The 20,313-nt window shown below is 39.2% G+C and overlaps 1 protein-coding gene across 2 annotated transcripts in view; it reads right to left on the bottom strand.

Moving 5' to 3' along the window:
- The window catches only part of LOC126467166 (zinc finger protein 236-like), a 234,085-nt gene that overhangs the window by 41,886 nt on the left and 171,886 nt on the right, over window positions 1–20,313 (bottom strand). For both annotated transcript variants that reach the window (XM_050096441.1, XM_050096442.1), the window contains exon 21: window positions 11,828–12,021. In XM_050096441.1, coding sequence (XP_049952398.1) covers window positions 11,828–12,021 — 194 coding nt within the window. The remainder of the gene's footprint in view (window positions 1–11,827; window positions 12,022–20,313) is intronic.

A 20,313-nucleotide genomic window follows, 5' to 3' on the forward strand; every position in this document is an offset into this window, starting at 1 on the left:
CCCAGCATATCCTCCTCTTCTGCCAATCCTACATCTGTTGCACCCTTGATATCACCAGACGGGATAATTTTGCTTCCAAAACTTGAACTAAAATGGAGAAGCAGGAAGGGCTGTTCATCAGAGTAGTTAAAGAGAGCTCTCATAAGGCAATCAGGGGAGATGGAATCTGCCGAAAAGAAGTCATTTGATGACAAGAAGAAAAAGAAAGCCCTTGCTAGACATAACAGAAAGAAGTCTATATTTTTTACTGTTAAAAAACCTTCTTACATTGTCTTCATCAATATCAGAGACAAAGGTTTTTCTGTATAACTGTAGCTGTGATCTGGACGTAGATTTTTCAGAGGACGAAGCTGATGGAGGAGATAGTTCTGCTATAAGGACAGGGGAATTCACAGTTGTTAAAGCCCACAGAAAAACTAAAATTTTGTCGCCTTTACCTACTGAAAATGCTTCACCACTTCAATCATTGTTACGATACAAGTGTCTCCCAGGCGTGTCAAGATTTCACTAAACAGACGAGGAACGTTATGTCGAAACTGAAGACATTTGTAAAAAAAAAAAAAAAAAAAAAAACACACACACACACACACACACACACACACACACACTCTATCAAGACCAATTTATAAGTGCTCTGGAAGGTTTGCAAATACAATTAACTTTTCCAACCATCTCTCCAATTTACTGAAATTATCATTCAAATGCATGTTTGGATAGGCAACCACTAATCTTTCCACATTCCCCATTGCTTTTTCATCATGAAAGTATCTTAATTTGAAAATGGTTCTTTTCTGTTACTTTCTATTGTTCTACAAGAGGAATGTATATTTTGTTTGATTGTCCATTTTAGTTATGTCAGTATTCAAAGTTAGCACAATAATCCTTTTTAGTCAACTAGTTTCAATCTGTGAAACTGAAATGCATAAAAGGCTGTTCCTAATTATTATATAATTATGTTCTTGTGATTTTTTTAAAATAAGGAGTTCCTAATTTATTTTTCCATGTATTTATTTGTAACCCTTTATTTTTTTGTAGTTGGGGTAAAAGACACACTGCTCTCTCTCTTCCCCCAGGACTGTGTACTGCTAACCCACAGCATGGGGTAAGAGTACACAAAGTTACTTTTTAGGAAAAAAATTATTACTCCTCTAATAATTACTGGGTGGTACTGAAACTTTTACACAATGTTAGCAAGATGTTGAACTAGGTGTTGCATGCATAATTAATATGATATTGTTGCACATTTCTCTCAAATATTTAGTAAAACCAAGCCCATGTGCTTTTAAGCCCACCTACCCTATGTCATTCTTTCTTTCAAAACAGTTTGAACATTTAAGCGTTTCATTTTATTCAGTGGTGTCATCTGCAGGTGGTGTAGCATTACAAGTGTGGCTCTTTGTTTCGTTTGGGGTGAGGGGAAGAATCCAATTGGTGAATGAAATCGCAATGACTTACCATACTTATCCAATTATAAGATGGGGTTTTCCCCTTTTCTACATTGTTTAGTAGAGTATATAGGGGTAGTCTTACATTTATAGCAGCCATATTACATTTAGAGATGAAGCTTTGGCTATTGAGGTCACATGCAGATTTACTTTGAAGAATTTGGAAGGGACGGCAAATGAAACTCTCATTCCAACAGCCTCAAGATTTCCCAATACGCTCAAGTGCTTGATACAGAATCAACATTGCTCGAAAAATCACTGACACTGACTTGTGCAGTGCTAGTGCAAAAGACACATGAAAAATTATGAATTAGCCACTACAACAGTCTATTGCTCTGATTAAAATTTGACAATTTTGTGAATCACAGGAGGAAATAACATTAAAGTCACCATCTTACAAACTTTTGTTGTATCTGAACTGATTTGCAATAAATATTCCCATACATGTATTCTGAAGGTGGCAGGTGTAAAACACAGGGAGTGAAAGGCTATTTACAATTTGTACAGAAACCAGATGGCAGTTATAAGAGCCGTGGGGCATGAAAAGGAAGTAGTGATTGAGAAGGGAGTGAGACAGGATTGTAACCTATCCCTGATGTTATTCAATCTGTATATTGAACAAGCAGTAAAGGAAACAAAAGAAAAATTTGGAGTAGAAATTAAAATCCGTGGAGAAAAAATAAAAACATTGAGGTATGCTGTCAACATTGTAACTCTGTCAGAGGCAGCAAAAGGACCCGGAAGAGCAGCTGAATGGAATGGATAGTGTCTTGAAAGGAAGACACAAGACAAACATTAACAAAAGCAAAACAGGGATAATGGAATGTAGTTAATTTAAATCGGGTGATACTGAGGGAATTAGATTAGGAACTGAGACACTTAAAGTTGTAGATGAGTTTTGCTATTTGGGAACTGATGATGGTCGAAATACAGAGGATATAAAATGTAGACTGGTTATGGCAAGGAAAGCATTTCTCAAAAAGAGAAATTTGTTAATGTTGAATATAGATTTAAGTGCCAGGAAGTCTTTTCTGAAAGTATTTGTATGGAGTGTAGCGATCTATGGAAGTGAAACATGGATGATAAACAGTGTTGACAAGAAGAGAATAGAAACTTTCCAAATGTGGTGCTACAGAAGAATGCTGAAGATTAGATGAGTAGATCATGTAACTAATGAGGAGGTACTGAATAGACTTGGGGAGAAGAGGAATTTGTGACAACTTCACCAGAAGAAGGGATCGGCTGGTAGGACATATTCTGAGGCATCAAGGGATCACCAGTTTAGTATTGGAGGGAAATGTAGATGGTAAAAATCTTAGAGGGAGGCCAAGAGATGAAAACACCAAGCTGATCCAGAAGGATGTAGGTTGCAGTAGTTATTCAGAGATGAAGAGGCTTGCACAGTATAGAGTAGCATATAGAGCTGAATCAAAACCAGTCTCTGGACTGAAGACCAGAACAACAACAAAAAACAACAACATGTATGGATACCACATACAAACATTAATGGTGCTTTTTAAGTAAAGGAAACATTCAAAAACAGAAATATCGTCCTTTAAGAAGCATTGCCTGATTCAGAACCCAGACCAATATTTTATTTGGTTATTAGAGACTGTAATGATTTACTGAGCGGATTGCAACAAGAAATTCGGTCACTGTTCATGTATTAGAATCCCAATTACAAAATGTTACCAGTTTTCAATCAGCATTAGAGCATGATGGTGACATTCAAATGAAACAAGAAGGAAAATTAATCCAGAATGAAATGTCTCAAAGTAAATAAACCATATTAAACTGAGTAATTGTTATAGTGAGGATAAATTACACCAGCAAGACAAATTGCGGAGTAATTACCCATAGACATCACTAGATTGTAGGGACAGTGGAAGTCTGACACTGGGACTGAATCGTAATTGTGATCTTTTCTTTATGTGGTAGTAGTAGTTGTTGTTGTTACATGTGACCAGCAGTCTGTGTTTCACAGTTGCTTGAGTTCAGCAATAAGGAAGGGTTGGACGGGGAACACTGACACCAGCTTGGCTGAGAGCTGTTGTCTCATATTTCACTGTAATGATAACCTCAGAAATAGCAAAATATTTGGAAATTTCACAGTGCTATTTAGGATGATGATGATGACAGTGATTAAAAATACTGATACCACAGGCTACAGGGTTGGTGAGGGAAAAAAGGCAGGAAACAATAAGGTCTGAAAATTAATGTAAATCATTTCTTTTTGTTCATTTTTTCTCTCCTAGTATTATTAACCCCCCCCCCCCATGAACCATGGACCTTGCCGTTGGTGGGGAGGCTTGCGTGCCTCAGCGATACAGATAGCCGTACCGTAGGTGCAACCACAACGGAGGGGTATCTGTTGAGAGGCCAGACAAACGTGTGGTTCCTGAAGAGGGGCAGCAGCCTTTTCAGTAGTTGCAAGGGCAACAGTCTGGATGATTGACTGATCTGGCCTTGTAACAATAACCAAAACGGCCTTGCTGTGCTGGTACTGCGAACGGCTGAAAGCAAGGGGAAACTACAGCCGTAATTTTTCCCGAGGGCATGCAGCTTTACTGTATGATTACATGATGATGGCGTCCTCTTGGGTAAAATATTCCGGAGGTAAAATAGTCCCCCATTCGGATCTCCGGGCGGGGACTACTCAAGAGGATGTCGTTATCAGGAGAAAGAAAACTGGCGTTCTACGGATCGGAGCATGGAATGTCAGATCCCTTAATCGGGCAGGTAGGTTAGAAAATTTAAAAAGGGAAATGGATAGGTTGAAGTTAGATATAGTGGGAATTAGTGAAGTTCGGTGGCAGGAGGAACAAGACTTCTGGTCAGGTGACTACAGGGTTATAAACACAAAATCAAATAGGGGTAATGCAGGAGTAGGTTAATAATGAATAGGAAAATAGGAATGCGGGTAAGCTACTACAAACAGCATAGTGAACGCATTATTGTGGCCAAGATAGATACGAAGCCCACGCCTACTACAGTAGTACAAGTTTATATGCCAACTAGCTCTGCAGATGACGAAGAAATTGAAGAAATGTATGATGAAATAAAAGAAATTATTCAGATTGTGAAGGGAGATGAAAATTTAATAGTCATGGGTGACTGGAATTCGAGTGTAGGAAAAGGGAGAGAAGGAAACGTAGTAGGTGAATATGGATTGGGGGACAGAAATGAAAGAGGAAGCCGCCTGGTCGAATTTTGCACAGAGCACAACATAATCATAACTAACACTTGGTTTAAGAATCATGAAAGAAGGTTGTATACATGGAAGAACCCTGGAGATACTAAAAGGTATCAGATAGATTATATAATGGTAAGACAGAGATTTAGGAACCAGGTTTTAAATTGTAAGACATTTCCAGGGGCACATGTGGACTCTGACCACAATCTATTGGTTATGACCTGTAGATTAAAACTGAAGAAACTGCAAAAAGGTGGGAATTTAAGGAGATGGGACCTGGATAAACTAAAAGAACCAGAGGTTGTACAGAGATTCAGGGAGAGCATAAGGGAGCAATTGACAGGAATGGGGGAAATAAATACAGTAGAAGAAGAATGGGTAGCTTTGAGGGATGAAGTAGTGAAGGCAGCAGAGGATCAAGTAGGTAAAAAGACTAGGGCTAGTAGAAATCCTTGGGTAACGGAAGAAATATTGAATTTAATTGATGAAAGGAGAAAATATAAAAATGCAGTAAGTGAAACAGGCAAAAAGGAATACAAACGTCTCAAAAATGAGATCGACAGGAAGTGCAAAATGGCTAAGCAGGGATGGCTAGAGGACAAATGTAAGGATGTAGAGGCCTATCTCACTAGGGGTAAGATAGATACCGCCTACAGGAAAATTAAAGAGACCTTTGGAGATAAGAGAACGACTTGTATGAATATCAAGAGCTCAGATGGAAACCCAGTTCTAAGCAAAGAAGGGCAAGCAGAAAGGTGGAAGGAGTATATCGAGGGTCTATACAAGGGCGATGTACTTGAGGACAATATTATGGAAATGGAAGAGGATGTAGATGAAGATGAAATGGGAGATATGATACTGCGTGAAGAGTTTGACAGAGCACTGAAAGACTTGAGTCGAAACAAGGCCCCCGGAGTAGACAATATTCCATTGGAACTACTGACGGCCGTGGGAGAGCCAGTCCTGACAAAACTCTACCATCTGGTGAGCAAGATGTATGAAACAGGCGAAATACCCTCAGACTTCAAGAAGAATGTAATAATTCCAATCCCAAAGAAAGCAGGTGTTGACAGATGTGAAAATTACCGAACTATCAGCTTAATAAGTCACAGCTGCAAAATACTAACACGAATTCTTTACAGACGAATGGAAAAACTAGTAGAAGCCAACCTCGGGGAAGATCAGTTTGGATTCCGTAGAAACACTGGAACACGTGAGGCAATACTGACCTTACGACTTATCTTAAAAGAAAGATTAAGGAAAGGCAAACCTACGTTTCTAGCATTTGTAGACTTAGAGAAAGCTTTTGACAATGTTGACTGGAATACTCTCTTTCTAATTCTAAAGGTGGCAGGGGTAAAATACAGGGAGCGAAAGGCTATTTACAATTTGTACAGAAACCAGATGGCAGTTATAAGAGTCGAGGGACATGAAAGGGAAGCAGTGGTTGGGAAGGGAGTAAGACAGGGTTGTAGCCTCTCCCCGATGTTGTTCAATCTGTATATTGAGCAAGCAGTAAAGGAAACAAAAGAAAAATTCGGAGTAGGTATTAAAATTCATGGAGAAGAAATAAAAACTTTGAGGTTCGCCGATGACATTGTAATTCTGTCAGAGACAGCAAAGGACTTGGAAGAGCAGTTGAATGGAATGGACAGTGTCTTGAAAGGAGGATATAAGATGAACATCAACAAAAGCAAAACAAGGATAATGGAATGTAGTCTAATTAAGTCGGGTGATGCTGAGGGAATTAGATTAGGAAATGAGGCACTTAAAGTAGTAAAGGAGTTTTGCTATTTGGGGAGCAAAATAACTGATGATGGTCGAAGTAGAGAGGATATAAAATGTAGGCTGGCAATGGCAAGGAAAGCGTTTCTGAAGAAGAGAAATTTGTTAACATCCAGTATTGATTTAAGTGTCAGGAAGTCATTTCTGAAAGTATTCGTATGGAGTGTAGCCATGTATGGAAGTGAAACATGGACGATAAATAGTTTGGACAAGAAGAGAATAGAAGCTTTCGAAATGTGGTGCTACAGAAGAATGCTGAAGATTAGATGGGTAGATCACATAACTAATGAGGAAGTATTGAATAGGATTGGGGAGAAGAGAAGTTTGTGGCACAACTTGACCAGAAGAAGGGATCGGTTGGTAGGACATGTTCTGAGGCATCAAGGGATCGCCAATTTAGTATTGGAGGGCAGCGTGGAGGGTAAAAATCGTAGAGGGAGACCAAGAGATGAATACACTAAGCAGATTCAGAAGGATGTAGGTTGCAGTAGGTACTGGGAGATGAAAAAGCTTGCACAGGATAGAGTAGCATGGAGAGCTGCATCAAACCAGTCTCACGACTGAAGACCACAACAACAACAACAGTATTATTAAAATGTAAATAATCAATAACTGGGCGTACATTTAGAATAAATATAATGGTAACTGTTGGGACATATTGTACGTCAATAAAACAGATTGTAATTCTCATTAGTCAGAATACGTTAAAAATAATTTTTTCTCAAGGTGTCTTCATGTGTAATTTGCACTAAGCCATAAGTATGTATGATTCCTTTTGAATGTAATAAATGCTACTGCTCCTTTCCTATGCACATTTTTAAGATTATCATTTTGATGTTTTATTATTTGGATTGTAATGTACAACTGTTTTTCTAATAAGTTGGTAGACATTTTGACTGTCATGTACTTTTGCCTCTAAACTATTTTTACTGTCATACATTATCTAAATCCCTCGGGAGAGCCTGTAACTCCTAGAGGGCGCGTCCCCAGGTGGCGGATCGGGGAACGCCTCCCAGATATGGGTGGTAGGAGGGAAATCAAATACCTCCCGCGGACCAACAGGCCGGGCAGAGCAAGTTCGTTAGCTGAAGTGAAAGCAACTGCTCTAGGGGTAGGCATCCCCGAAATCAAGACCCTGGTCCTCCAGGTTGGGGGTTGTGCTTAGGGCCAGCGACCCTATCACAGGATCCTGTAGGAGAAAATGGATTGCTACGAATCAGAATGACAAGAATGCTGGACCACCAAACTTGATGACGAACTTGCAAAATTTAAAGGTTATGAATATGGGAACATGGAATGTATTAAGTCTCTATAGATCAGGATCACTGATAAATGTCATACAGGAACTTGAAAGGTATAAAATGGATTTAGTTGCAGTACAAGAAACCAGATGGACGGGTAATGGAAGTATAAACAAAAATAAGTATACAATAATGTATGGGGGAAATGATACACAAATACATGCACTAGGGACAGGATTTATAATAAACAACAAATTGTTACCTTTTATTAGGAAATTTGAGGCAGTGAATGAAAGGATATCTCACATTACGATTCAATGCAAATATAAGACTTTAAATGTTATAAATTGCCATGCTCCAACAGAGGATAAAGAGGACAATATTAAAGAAGAATTTTACAACAAATTGGAACAGGTATATGATACATTCTCGAAAAATTCAATTAAAATAATTCTAGGAGATTTCAATGCCAAGTTAGGACATGAAAATCATTATAAACCTACAATTGGACCTCATAGTCTACATCAGCAGAGTAATGAAAACGGAACAAAACTTATTAGCTTTGCCACTTCCAAAAACATGTTGATCAAAAGTACATATTTTGCACATAAAGATATACATAAACAAACATGGGCTTCAAGAGATGGCATCACAAAAAATCAAATTGATCATGTATTAATCGAAAAACAACATCATAAATGCATACATGATATCAGAAGTCAAAGGGGAGCAGACTGTGATTCGGATCACTTTCTTGTAAAAGCCAAGTTCAAGATCTCACTCTCAAGACATAAATGGTCTAAATTAAACGGTGTTCCTAGGTTTAATACAATGAAACTGAAAAACCCAAACATTCTCAACCAGTACATTAGAGAATTAGAAACACACAAACCTGAAGTGGAAAGTAAAATTAACAATGATGATACTAATCAAGCCTGGAACGCTCTGAAAGAAAATATCACACGAGCAACTACCTCAGTTTTGGGACATTTTACTACAACTAAGAACCCCTGGTTTGATGCCGAGTGCTCGAACGCTATCGAAGATAGAAAATTAGCAAGGGAAAAATTCCTACAAAAACCAATAACACAAAACAAACTTATTTTTGAAGAGAAACAGAAACTTGCCAGGAAACTCATTAGGAAAAAGAAAAGGGATTTTATGAATTACAAATTAAAAAGAGCTGAGAATGACCGTACCACAGACTCCAGAGGATTTTTCAAGAGCATAAATATGTTTAAAAGTGGGAATATAAAAAATTATGGACAGTTCATAACAGACCCAGATGGCTCCTTGCTAACAGAAAGAAGTGACATTGCTAACAGATGGAAGGAATATTTTAATGAGTTACTAAATGCTCCAACTATAAGCGTCTCTCAGGAAGATGACAATGAATATCTTACTGCTGACCCATCGGACGAAGAGCCCAGCTTAACAGAAATTAAAGAAAGCATCAAGAAGCTGAAGAGACATAAAGCTCCTGGAAGTGATGGTATAGACACAGATATATGGAAGCTCAGTAAATTTCCTTTTGTAAACTGCTTACACAAAATCATCACCAACATCTGGAAGCAGGAACAGGTCCCACATGATTGGAAAGAAGTAGTTGTGTGCCCTATATACAAGAAGGGGGACCCAACAAATTGTTCAAACTACAGAGGAATTGCGTTACTAAACACAACATATAAAATTCTGACAAATATACTGTTAGCAAGGATAAGCCCTTACGTTGAAGACTCCCTAGATGATGCCCAATGTGGATTTAGACCTAACAGATCGACTATTGACAATATATATGTCCTAAGGATGTTGGGTGAAAAGAAATATGAATTCGATCAAAATGTACATATGCTTTTCATTGATTTTAAAAAAGCTTTTGACAGTATCAACAGGGAATATTTATGGAAGTGCATGAGGCAGATTGGCATCCCTAACAAATTGATAAATTTAATAAAATCTTGCACTTTAAACTCAAAATACAAAATAAAAGTAGCTAGCAAACTTTCTGAAGACTTTGAGGTTAAAACTGGAGTCAAACAAGGGGATTCACTCTCACCAGTTCTTTTTAACATAGTAATCAATAGAATAATCCAAAAAGTAAAGCTACTACAAATTGGAGCACAACTGGAAAGCAAAATTAACATTGTAGCATACGCTGATGACATTGCATTATTATCTGACAGTGAAAATGATTTGAAGCTTCTTACAGCACAATTAATTAAAGCCACAAATGGCACAGGCCTCCAGCTGAATACAGACAAAACAATGTACTTTATCTTATCCCGCTATCCATCAAATAATAATGTACTGCAAATTAATAACACAGCTTTCACAAAGACAAATGAATTTAATTACCTTGGTACAATAGTAACCTCTGACAACTCCATAAAAATTGAAATAGAATCACGAATTCAGAAGGCTAACAAATGCTACTATAGTCTCTTGACAGTTTTCAAAAGCAAGTTAATTTCTAGGAACACCAAACTACAAGTATACAAATCATTGATTATACCAGTACTCACCTATGGATCTGAAACCTGGACTCTCACAAAAAAAGAGGAAAACAGATTAAGAGTATTTGAACGAAAAATTTTGAGAAAAATATTTGGACCCATAAGAGATAGGATCAGTGATGAATGGAGATTGCTAAATAACAATGAAATTTACAAATTATATAAAGACTCCGATATAGTGGCCAAAATTAAAGCCAAAAGACTGAAATGGATAGGGCATGTCATCAGAGCACCACCAAACAGGACCATCAAGAAAGTGACTGAAGAGATTCCCACCGGAAGACGACCTCTTGGACGCCCACGCATGAGATACTTGGACAATATTCAAGACGATCTCAGAAAACTAGGACATGACAGACAGTGGCAAATTACTTGTAAAGACAGAGCAAAGTGGTTCAACATTGTCCATTCTGCAGCAAAAAGCCTTCATGGATTGTAATGCTTAATAATAATAATAATAATACATTATCTAAATAGGTTGGTTGAAGTTTGTGTACGGAACATTCCCATATGCACTTCAGCAGCTCCAAGTGCAGCAACTACACCCTCCTTGATAGAAATATGTAACTACAATTACCGACAATTTTTGTAGAGTATCTATAATGTGTGATCTCTATGTTACTTGTATAATCTGCTATTAATCCATACATAGGCAGTAATTCCTCCCAATTTTATTGTGCCCCGCCCCCCCCTCCCCCCTCGCACTTCCTTCAAAATTTTATATTCATTGAACTATCTGTAATTTGTTTATGCTATGTAATATTGTATTTCATGTTTTGGATGAAATTTACGTACTGAGTAGCATAACTATCACTTGATGACTTCAGAAGTTAAGTCCCATAGTGCTCAGAGCCATAACTATCACTATTGCCACCTACTGGAAAAATTGTTCCCCTCGTACCATGTCTAAGTGCCTATGTTTGTTTGGGCACTGATGGTATTATGGAATGGAGTGCGAAGTGACAAGATATTTTGTATTGATTTTAGCAGGTATGTTTCTCATGCCATATATCTGGCAATGGGGTTCTCCCGAAACATTTTTGCAAGCAAGACAGATGTATTACAATTTATTGGCAAAGGTGGTCACAGATCTCCTGAGCGGCTTTTTATCTAAAGTGTCAACAATTTTTTTGTTTTAGCAACAGTGCAGTAAACAAAGTAAATTGTGACTCAAAAAGGTTATACTTATCTTTTTCTACAACAATCCACTACACATACCAAGGAAGAAAACTACTGCATTAAGGTGTGCTCGCATTCATGTTAAATGTTTTGGTATTGGCATTTTTTGCTTGATGAGCAGGTTACACCCACAAACTTGTTCCAATATTCAATAATTTAAGCATGTTAACAAAGAACTGTTACTGGTACTGGTCTCTGAAATCCTGTTAGTGGACTTTTATGTTGAAAAACTCACTAGTTTAAACTAAAAAGGCAAGAGCCCCATTTCTGTTGCTGCAGCAAACGTACAGCCAATTTTCCCGACACTGCTTATTTCTAAATATCTAGATTTTTTAAAAATTATATGGAATATGAGATACATTAAACATGGGATACTGACAGAAAAAGGTACTTCCACAAGTTTACTGTGGTTTGATACTAAAGATAGAGGTGGAAGCTATAAAATTACACAGGAACGAGAGGAATACTTACTTGTGCTGTTTTTCATCTACTAATAACTGATTGTGGAAGCTGTCACCCAGTAAAGCATAGTTTTCATCAACTACTTCCTCAACGGTAGACTGAGCCTGCTGCACTCGCTCACCGTCCTTTGGTACTTCATTTTTCTTCGAAAGATCTGACTGTGGCAGCATGTTCGACAAAGCTAATGCCAAAGTATCGGGAGCCTGTAACAAAAATAATACTACATACTGCACAAGATTTCGAAAATACTGAAGTAAAACAAGTAAATGCATAGCCATTATCTGACTCCTCAAAAAGTAAAGGCAGTCACATTGTATTAATATTCAAATACCTTCATGTCTCAGTGGCAGCAATATGCTGCTTATTTTTGTAATCTGCATCACTAAAATCCCACAAACACCTATGCAAAGCATAGAGATTCAAAAAGTGAATATTTTTCTCCATTCCCCACTCCATATTTCAGTTTGTCTACACTCTACGAACGAGTTGCGCAAACGCGCGGCACGCATGCGCAGTGGTAAGTAGCGCAGTTGCCTGCAACCTAGTGTCATGTAAACTAGACTGAACATGTAGAATTGCCTGACATCATGTGCAAGTACCCTGCCACAAGGGTATTCACACCTGAGTGTGAGAATATTGGGAGTAATGGATTGAGAGAACTTGATTTATGGCTTTAGAATACGAGAACTCTGTTACTTACGTGATCCTATCTAGCTACAGAAAGTTTGGCTAAATCAATAATGAAATGTATCTTAGAAATTTAACTGTCTCTACTATTTTTTATTTGGGGACAATAAACTGCAAAATTTTAAAAATCAAGTTATATATTATAACAAAGGGCTACCAGAAGTGCTGCAAAAAAGTGAAGCCCAAACAGAATTACAATTTGGATGTACATTGTATTACAGGGAAGCACAGATGATCTGCGGAAGGCTTTTGATACTATTAAAAGGAATAAAATGTTTTCCATTCTTAGGTAGTGTGGTTTCCACTACAGGGGCAGATGTGTGGCCCATTCTCTTCGTGCAAAGCAAACGGAAGTAGTCAGAAATGATAGTACGACACCGTAGGAAGAAAATATGGAACGGTGTAAGGCAGCTTTACCCACTTTGAGCACTAATAAGTAATTTGGATATAGAAGTGGCAATGAAGGAAATAAAGGGGTAGCTCAATGTGAGGATTATTTTTCACTGACAAAAAAATAGCATGATATCATCTGCTGCTGCTATAGCAGTGGCTAGCAAAAGTGAACAGGGAGTGAGTTTAGTGTATAATGAAATTAAATGTGTCATAGTAGACAGTTATAATATACACATAAAAAGAAAACTAAGGTAATGGTGTGTGCATAGGTGCACTTGCTGGATAGCTAAATGTCAAATGTGGACATAACGTTTCAAAGAGATATATGAATTATGAAGTATAATACACACAGAATGAAGGTGCAATAAAGGCACAGTAGCAAGGATTGCACAAAACAAAAGGACTTTCTATAAAAAGAAACAACTACTTACATCCAAAAATATAAACCTTGAGATCAGAAAATTGTTAATAAAAAGCTACATGTTAAATACAGCTCTAAATTGATGCAAAACATGAACAGGTTTTAGGTTAGAGGGTCTCAGGGAAATACAAAAAGGACTTCAGTCTCAAAGGGAGCAAGTTGAACAGAGGACGAACTGAGATCTAGGAACCATCAGTATAACAGTTTTTAATTGTCGTAGCAATGTTGGGATAGTATTGGAGTTCCAAGTGCTAATAAAAAGCACTGATGCCGAAATTGTTACAGGAACTGAAAGCTGGCTAAAGCTGGAGATAAATTCAGCTGAAATTTTGGCGAAGGGCCAAATGGTGTTGAGAAAGTGTAGGGTAAATATAGTTGGCAGTGGTGTGTGTGTGTTGCTATTAGAAGTAGATTATCTTGTAGCAAAACTGAAGTAGATAGTTGCTCTGAGTTGGTATGGATAGAGGTCAGTCTTGCCAACAGGAATAAAATAGTAATTGGATTCTTTCACTGAACTCCCAAGTCAGATGATACAATTCCTGAAAGGTTCTAAGAAAACTTGAATCTAATTTCAAACACATACCCAATTCAAATAATTACAAGGTGGCGACTTCAATTTACCGTCGATATGATGGTGAAAATACGTGTTTAAATATGGAGGTACGCATGACACATCATCTGAAATTGTGCTAAATGCATTTTCTGAAAATTATTTTGAGCAGTTAGTTCATAAGCCCACTCAAATAGTAAATGGTTGCGAAAACACATTTTATCTCTTACCAACAATAATGTGCCTAAAATGTATACAGGGATTAGTGGACACAGGGTTGACGTAGCGAGACTGACCACGGTAACTCTCCAATCCATCACAAATAAATGAAAAATATATCTATTCACAAAAGCAGATAAAAATTCTGCTTGATGCCTTCATGAGAGACAACATCCACTCCTTCCAAATTAACAATATAAGTGTATACCAAGAAACAAAATCGGCAGCAGTTGAGAGATTTATATCATTAAATTGACAAACAATAGAGTTAATCACCCACAGCACACAAAACAGGTCATGATAGTGTTGCAGAAACAATGAAAAAAGCGTAGCAAATTTACACGAATGGAAAAGATTGGTGATCTTTTACAATAGTTTGAAATCCAGTGCAGATTTCAATGTGAGAGCTTTTATGTTTTCACGATGAAACTTTGTCTCAAAACTTGGCAGAAAATCCAAAGAGATTCTGGTCGTATGTAAAGTATGATAGCGGCGATGAAGGTTATGGTTGTGTTATTTTTGAACATTAAGTGCCCCTCTGACTTCAGAATGTGCTAGGGGTTTAGTGAAGATGAGGAACTGGGGTTGTGTGTGTGTTTTCAGTGTGTAAGCTAGTGCTTGGTGTTTTGCGTACGTGTTATTGGCCCCTAAAGTGGCGCATAAGGCTTACTTTTGTGCACCTGTGAGAAGATTCTACTGGTTCTTGACCTAAATTTTGAATGAGAATATAGGGCGAAGTTTGTGTTGTTTTGTAAAATTTTGTCGATTTAGCCTGAATAAGTGCGTAGATGGTGGGTTGGCCTAAAAGATCTCTTATACGCGTATTGGGGATGTATCTGCCAGCGCCTATGATGACACAAAAAACTTTGTTTTGGAGACGCAGCAGTCTTGTTAGTTCTGTGTCTGACACCATAGATCACACTTTTGAACCATACAGGATGACCTGAAGTATGAGCTGGCACTAGGGGAGGAATTTGGATGGAACGGTTAGTCTGTCTCCTTCCAGAAGGGGATACAACCTACAAAAAAGAACACAGCCTTTGTTTGCAGCAGTGGTGGGATGTTTGTTCCACGTTAGGTGTTGATCGATCTCAATGCCCAGATTTTCACAAAAGTTCTCCAGATCAAGTCCCTGCCACCAGTGTTGAGTTGATGATTAGGGAGCTTGATTTTGGGGGAAAAATAAATCACTTGGCACTTTGTGAGGTTAATCTTGACCTTCCATACATTACACTTCTAAATAATCTTGTGAAGATGTTACTGAAGTTTGCGATTTGTTTGGAGGAGACTGTGACTACTTTAGTAAATGGTGTCACTGGTATAGAGCACAATCTCTCTACCGATTTGCTTAGGCCGAAATACTATACCAACATTTTGGTAAATTTTGATTTCTAGACCAGCAGCCCTGACACTAATTTTGCGGAAAATTCAAGAGTGGAAGTGCCTTCTGCCCTTGGCCAATACTGGTGTTCCGCTGCCTAGGTGGTCATATTTGATGGTGTAGTTTCTGACAGTGAATTGGTCTTCAGGCTTCAAGTGTGATTCTGTCAGACATAATACTGATGGAGTGCCAGTATACAAAATCTTCCTAAACAGTTTTTCTTCTTTGGCATTCCAGGTTAAATTTTCATTCTGTTGGACCTATGGAGATCCATAAAAATATGTTACTATCATCATCTGCAATACCCATGACTTTAGTTAGGGCATTAGGCGCAGTATGAAACTTTGTCCAAGTGTCCTTAAATGTGGATAAGTGTGCAGAAAGGTTTATTGCTGCATACAGATGCCGCAGATCTCTCAGCTTATTGAGAAATGTGGCCGGTTGAGTGCTAGTGGAAGACTGTGGTTGTTTGTTAACTGTCTTTTCATCCTGGGATGGGGAGCGCTGATGTGTGGGGTGCGAGGCGGACAGGCGGCAGTGGCCATCAGGATATGGGTAAGCACAGGGACTGTGACTATTGATGGTGGCAAAGCTTGTACTTGTGGGTGTGGCTGAGGCAGCAGAGCTCATGGTCGCTATCACAGCTGCAGTAGTAAAGCATGAGGACAACAGCAGGTCATGGCTTGCGTTTGGCTTTAGTTTTGTGGGGCAGCGGCTGTAGTTACACGGATGGCTATCTCCGCAAAATGTGCACTTTGCATGGTTTTTAGTGCACATGCTAGAGAGATGGAGGCCGGCAAATTTGATACACTGGATGGTTGGCAGTTCTCAGCACTATGAAGGGGCTGCTGGCACTGTTGTCACTGTACAGGGCCTTCAGGCTGCTGATGTTTTTAAATAGTGATGTAGCAACACAGCATGTGTTTTATTGCTTACAGTTCTGTATTATTCTCCACTGGTTGTAGCACAGCTTTGAAAGAGACGTGCTTTTTGTGACCCTTTCCAGGTTTTGCTGGATCAGAGCCACATGTTTCTTCTTTAACCTCAATTATTTTGAATTTGCAGAAGATTAGTCACCCATAATTTCTGCTGGGTTTGTGTTGGGAGAGAGCCCTTTGATCTCTGCCTTGAAAGATGTCTAGCTTTGTTGTGAGATGTGTGTGATGGGGCATGTTGTTCTGTTTAAAACAGTCCTATTAGTTTTCTGCAATTTGGTGGTGCAGAGGCTGAAATTTAACTGATGTGCTCCTGCATGTGGTTTTGTAGCGACCGTTCAGCTTGGGGCAATCTGTTAATAATTTTCATAGTGCCATCTTATTGGCATTGTTAGGTTTCCTCGAACAGCACCAGCCCTACCAAGGACACTAGGCGAGTCTCTGTGTAGCACCACAGGCCCTGACGTAGGAATTTCCCCACTCTCATAGAAGCAAGGAGGATGCCCTATGGCAGTTTCTGATTGGAACATGTTGGTAGCAGATTAGACAACTCACAACAAAGAGGATTAGACAACTCACAACAAAAGCACCCCCACACCTGCGGGCACCACACTGCCAGTAGACCAGCAGCGGCTGTACCACAATAGGACCACACCGAAGTCTTCACACAACAATTTTGCTGTGCCGAAGCAAAGCACGCGCTTCCAACACGTCATGTGACAATTCTGCTATGTTGTATATACACGATATACATGAGAAATCTTGCTCCGCTACAGCAAGTGTAGTATGCTTGAGGTCCAGCAGAACGGCGACCAGCAGCAAAGTGTCCACCCACCCCAAGTCCACTCCCCCAAATCGCTGCAATACAAGATGCAAGATACAATAAATGCCTTCTCCAAGCAATAGCAATGGAAATACTAATGATGACAGTGTTGCCAAAGCACAGTTACTAAACACAGCCTTTCGAAATTATCTCACCAAAGAAGATGAAGTAAATATTCTAGAATTTGAATAAAAAACAGCTGCCAACATGAGTAACTTAGAAGCAGGTATACTCGCAGTGGAGTAGCAAGTTAAATCACTCAATAAAAGCAAGTCTTCTGGTCCAAACTGTATACCAATCAGGTGCCTTTCCAAGTACTGATGCATTAGCTCCATACTTAACAACCATGTACAATTGCCCTTTGGATCCATATTCAAAGACTGGTAAGTTGCACATGTCACACCATTATTCAAGAAAGGCAATAGGAGCAATCCATTAACACTTTCGCTGCGGCTGATGCTTATAAGCGTCACAAGAAGCTACGAGCCAGTGCGGCTGACGCCGATAAGCGTCCGCGCTCACTGTCGGATTACTGTCTAGTTGCAGCATCAAAGCTAGCATCAAAGCGTGTAAAATTTTGTTTTGTGTGGTCAGTTATCGAACGTATATTGATCGTAATGGCGGCTAATGAACAGACACCAGGACCTTCCTACATGAAAAGGAGCAGGAAAAGAGTTAAATTGAAACACTTAGTGTACTAGACGACAGTGATTTTCTGTCTAGTGAGGACGAGGCATACCACAGAGATTGTCATTTAGTGGCTGCAGAAGAATTGCAGTGTGATGATAGCGCAGACGCACAGCTTTCGAATCTGTTTCGTGACAGTTCCGAATCTGACGATACGGATCACGACGATTGTGTGGAAATCGACGGCGAAAAAGTAATGCATCTAAGGCGTCATCATTAAGTCAGTATCGAACATGATCCTACAGATGTCACGAGGTCTTGACGTCGGCCTGTAGCTCAGGTGTGCTTAGGAGCGTCGGCTCCGAGCGGTACCTGCCGTTTCAGAGTGTTACCGGGCCGCACTGGAGAGTTGCGCGCCTGCAACGATGCCGCAGCCAAAGTGTTAAATTACAGGCCCCTATCACTAGCCAATATGCAGCAGTGTTTTGGAACACATATTGTGTACGGACACTGTGAATTACCTCATGACGAACGTCCATTGACACAGTCTACAAGGAGTTAGAAAACGCCATTCTCATGAAACACAACTAGCTCTTTAGTCACATGAAGTTTTTTAGTACTATTGACAAAGGATTTCAAATTGATTCCGTAATTCTAGATTTCCAGAAGACTTTTACACCATATGTCACAAGTGGATTGAAATCAAATTGCGTGCTTATGGATCATCTTCTAGTTATGTGACTGGGATCATGATTTCCTGTCAGAGATGTCCCAGTACATAGTAATTAACAGAAAATCATACAGTAAAACAGAACTCATTTCTGGTGATCCCCAAGGTAGTGTTATAGGCCCCTCTGCCATTCCTGATCTACTTAAACAATTTAAGAGATAATCTGAGCAGCCATCTTATTAGGTTGTAATTTATTGTCTAGTAGTCTTCAGAAGAGTGCTGGCATAAGTTGTCGCCAGCACACTGGTCAGCACAGAGGAAGCGCAAAGATTGATAAGCAGGTGCAGGATCAAGCATGTCTATCACAACAGAGGCCAGAGACATGCCAACAAGCAACACACCACCAACGCTCTCTTGACAGTAAGTATTTAGGCCGCCGCCATTGTTCGGAGGGCCTCACTGACTCACTCATCGAGTCTGGCAGCTGTCAGTACAATCGCAGAGCAGGCTTAGTTCATATCACAGGTTACGACAGTACATAGCGACCAGATTTGTGACTATAGCGAGACTGAAGTTTGTAATAGCAAGATTACCACTATTGTCTGCAAGAGTACTATTATTGAAGAGCTTGTATTAAAACACAAGGACTCAAGTCCAGTTAAGTAAATTTTCATGTAAATAAAGAACTGTATTAATCCACATGTGCATTTGTGTTGTAGAATGATGATACCAGCACACCCATAATAACATCCTCTTCCTTGCTGTACAAGACTCTGCAGTGGCGACGAAGATAATTCAGTGGCGATTGCAGATAATCAACTTGGCTGAAGATTTTGCTTGCTTCTCTTGGGTTTTAACTTCCAGAGGTGATCGTGTTCAAGTGTTTCTATTTGCTAATCTGTAGTTGAGTTCTTGCATGTATTCCAGCAGGGAAGCCATACAACTAATCAAATTTCTCTTTTCGTAGGCTTTGCTTGCTTTTTGATATAATGTGTTTGTGTAAACTATGAATTCCCTGCCTCATCCAACCCCTGCCCCGATGCCTCAGCTGCAGCAGACAGCCATTGCTATAGATCTAACACAAGCTTTCCAGTTTCAGAATCAACAAATTGCAACTTTACTGACGACAATACAACTATTGGCTGCGCAAGCTGCATCGGGCGCACAACCACAGCAGACCAACCAACAAACCTAACAAGTGCCATCGACCAGTATACGAACATTCCAGCAATTTAACAAAACGGAAGAGGAATGGATTGAATACCTGATTCAATTCCAAGCACATTTTCAAGTACAACATGTTCAAGTTACTGTAAGGTTACAATACTTTCTTTCGATTGTGGGGTCCCCAGTGTTCAGGTTAACAAGAAACTATTTCCAACAGCATCTCCCAATGAACGTCTATGACTAAGTAATTGCTGCATTAACTTAATTCTATGACCAGCAAGCCCAAGTAGCTGCAGCTAGATTTCAGTTCTTTCATTTGCAGAAAAAGCCGGAACATGTGTACCACCAGTGGTACACTGAATTAATGGGTATGGCTAGGAAGTGTAAATTTAAGTGTAGTTGTGGCAACTTTTACAGTGATTTAATGATACAGGATGCAATAACATTCAATGTCCCAGTTTATAGAATAGGAGAACAGATCTTAAAGTACTCATGCATCACTTCCCCACGTATTGCAAATCTTAGAGCAATATGATTTGGTTGCCATAGTGGCCACTAAGCCTGACCAGGCCCCGATTTGTTGGGTCGAGTCGCCCCTTATTTGCTACTGCCGCAAGCAGCG

The sequence above is a fragment of the Schistocerca serialis genome, chromosome 1 (genome assembly GCF_023864345.2).
Source record: "Schistocerca serialis cubense isolate TAMUIC-IGC-003099 chromosome 1, iqSchSeri2.2, whole genome shotgun sequence".
NCBI classification, from domain to species: Eukaryota; Metazoa; Arthropoda; class Insecta; order Orthoptera; family Acrididae; genus Schistocerca; species Schistocerca serialis.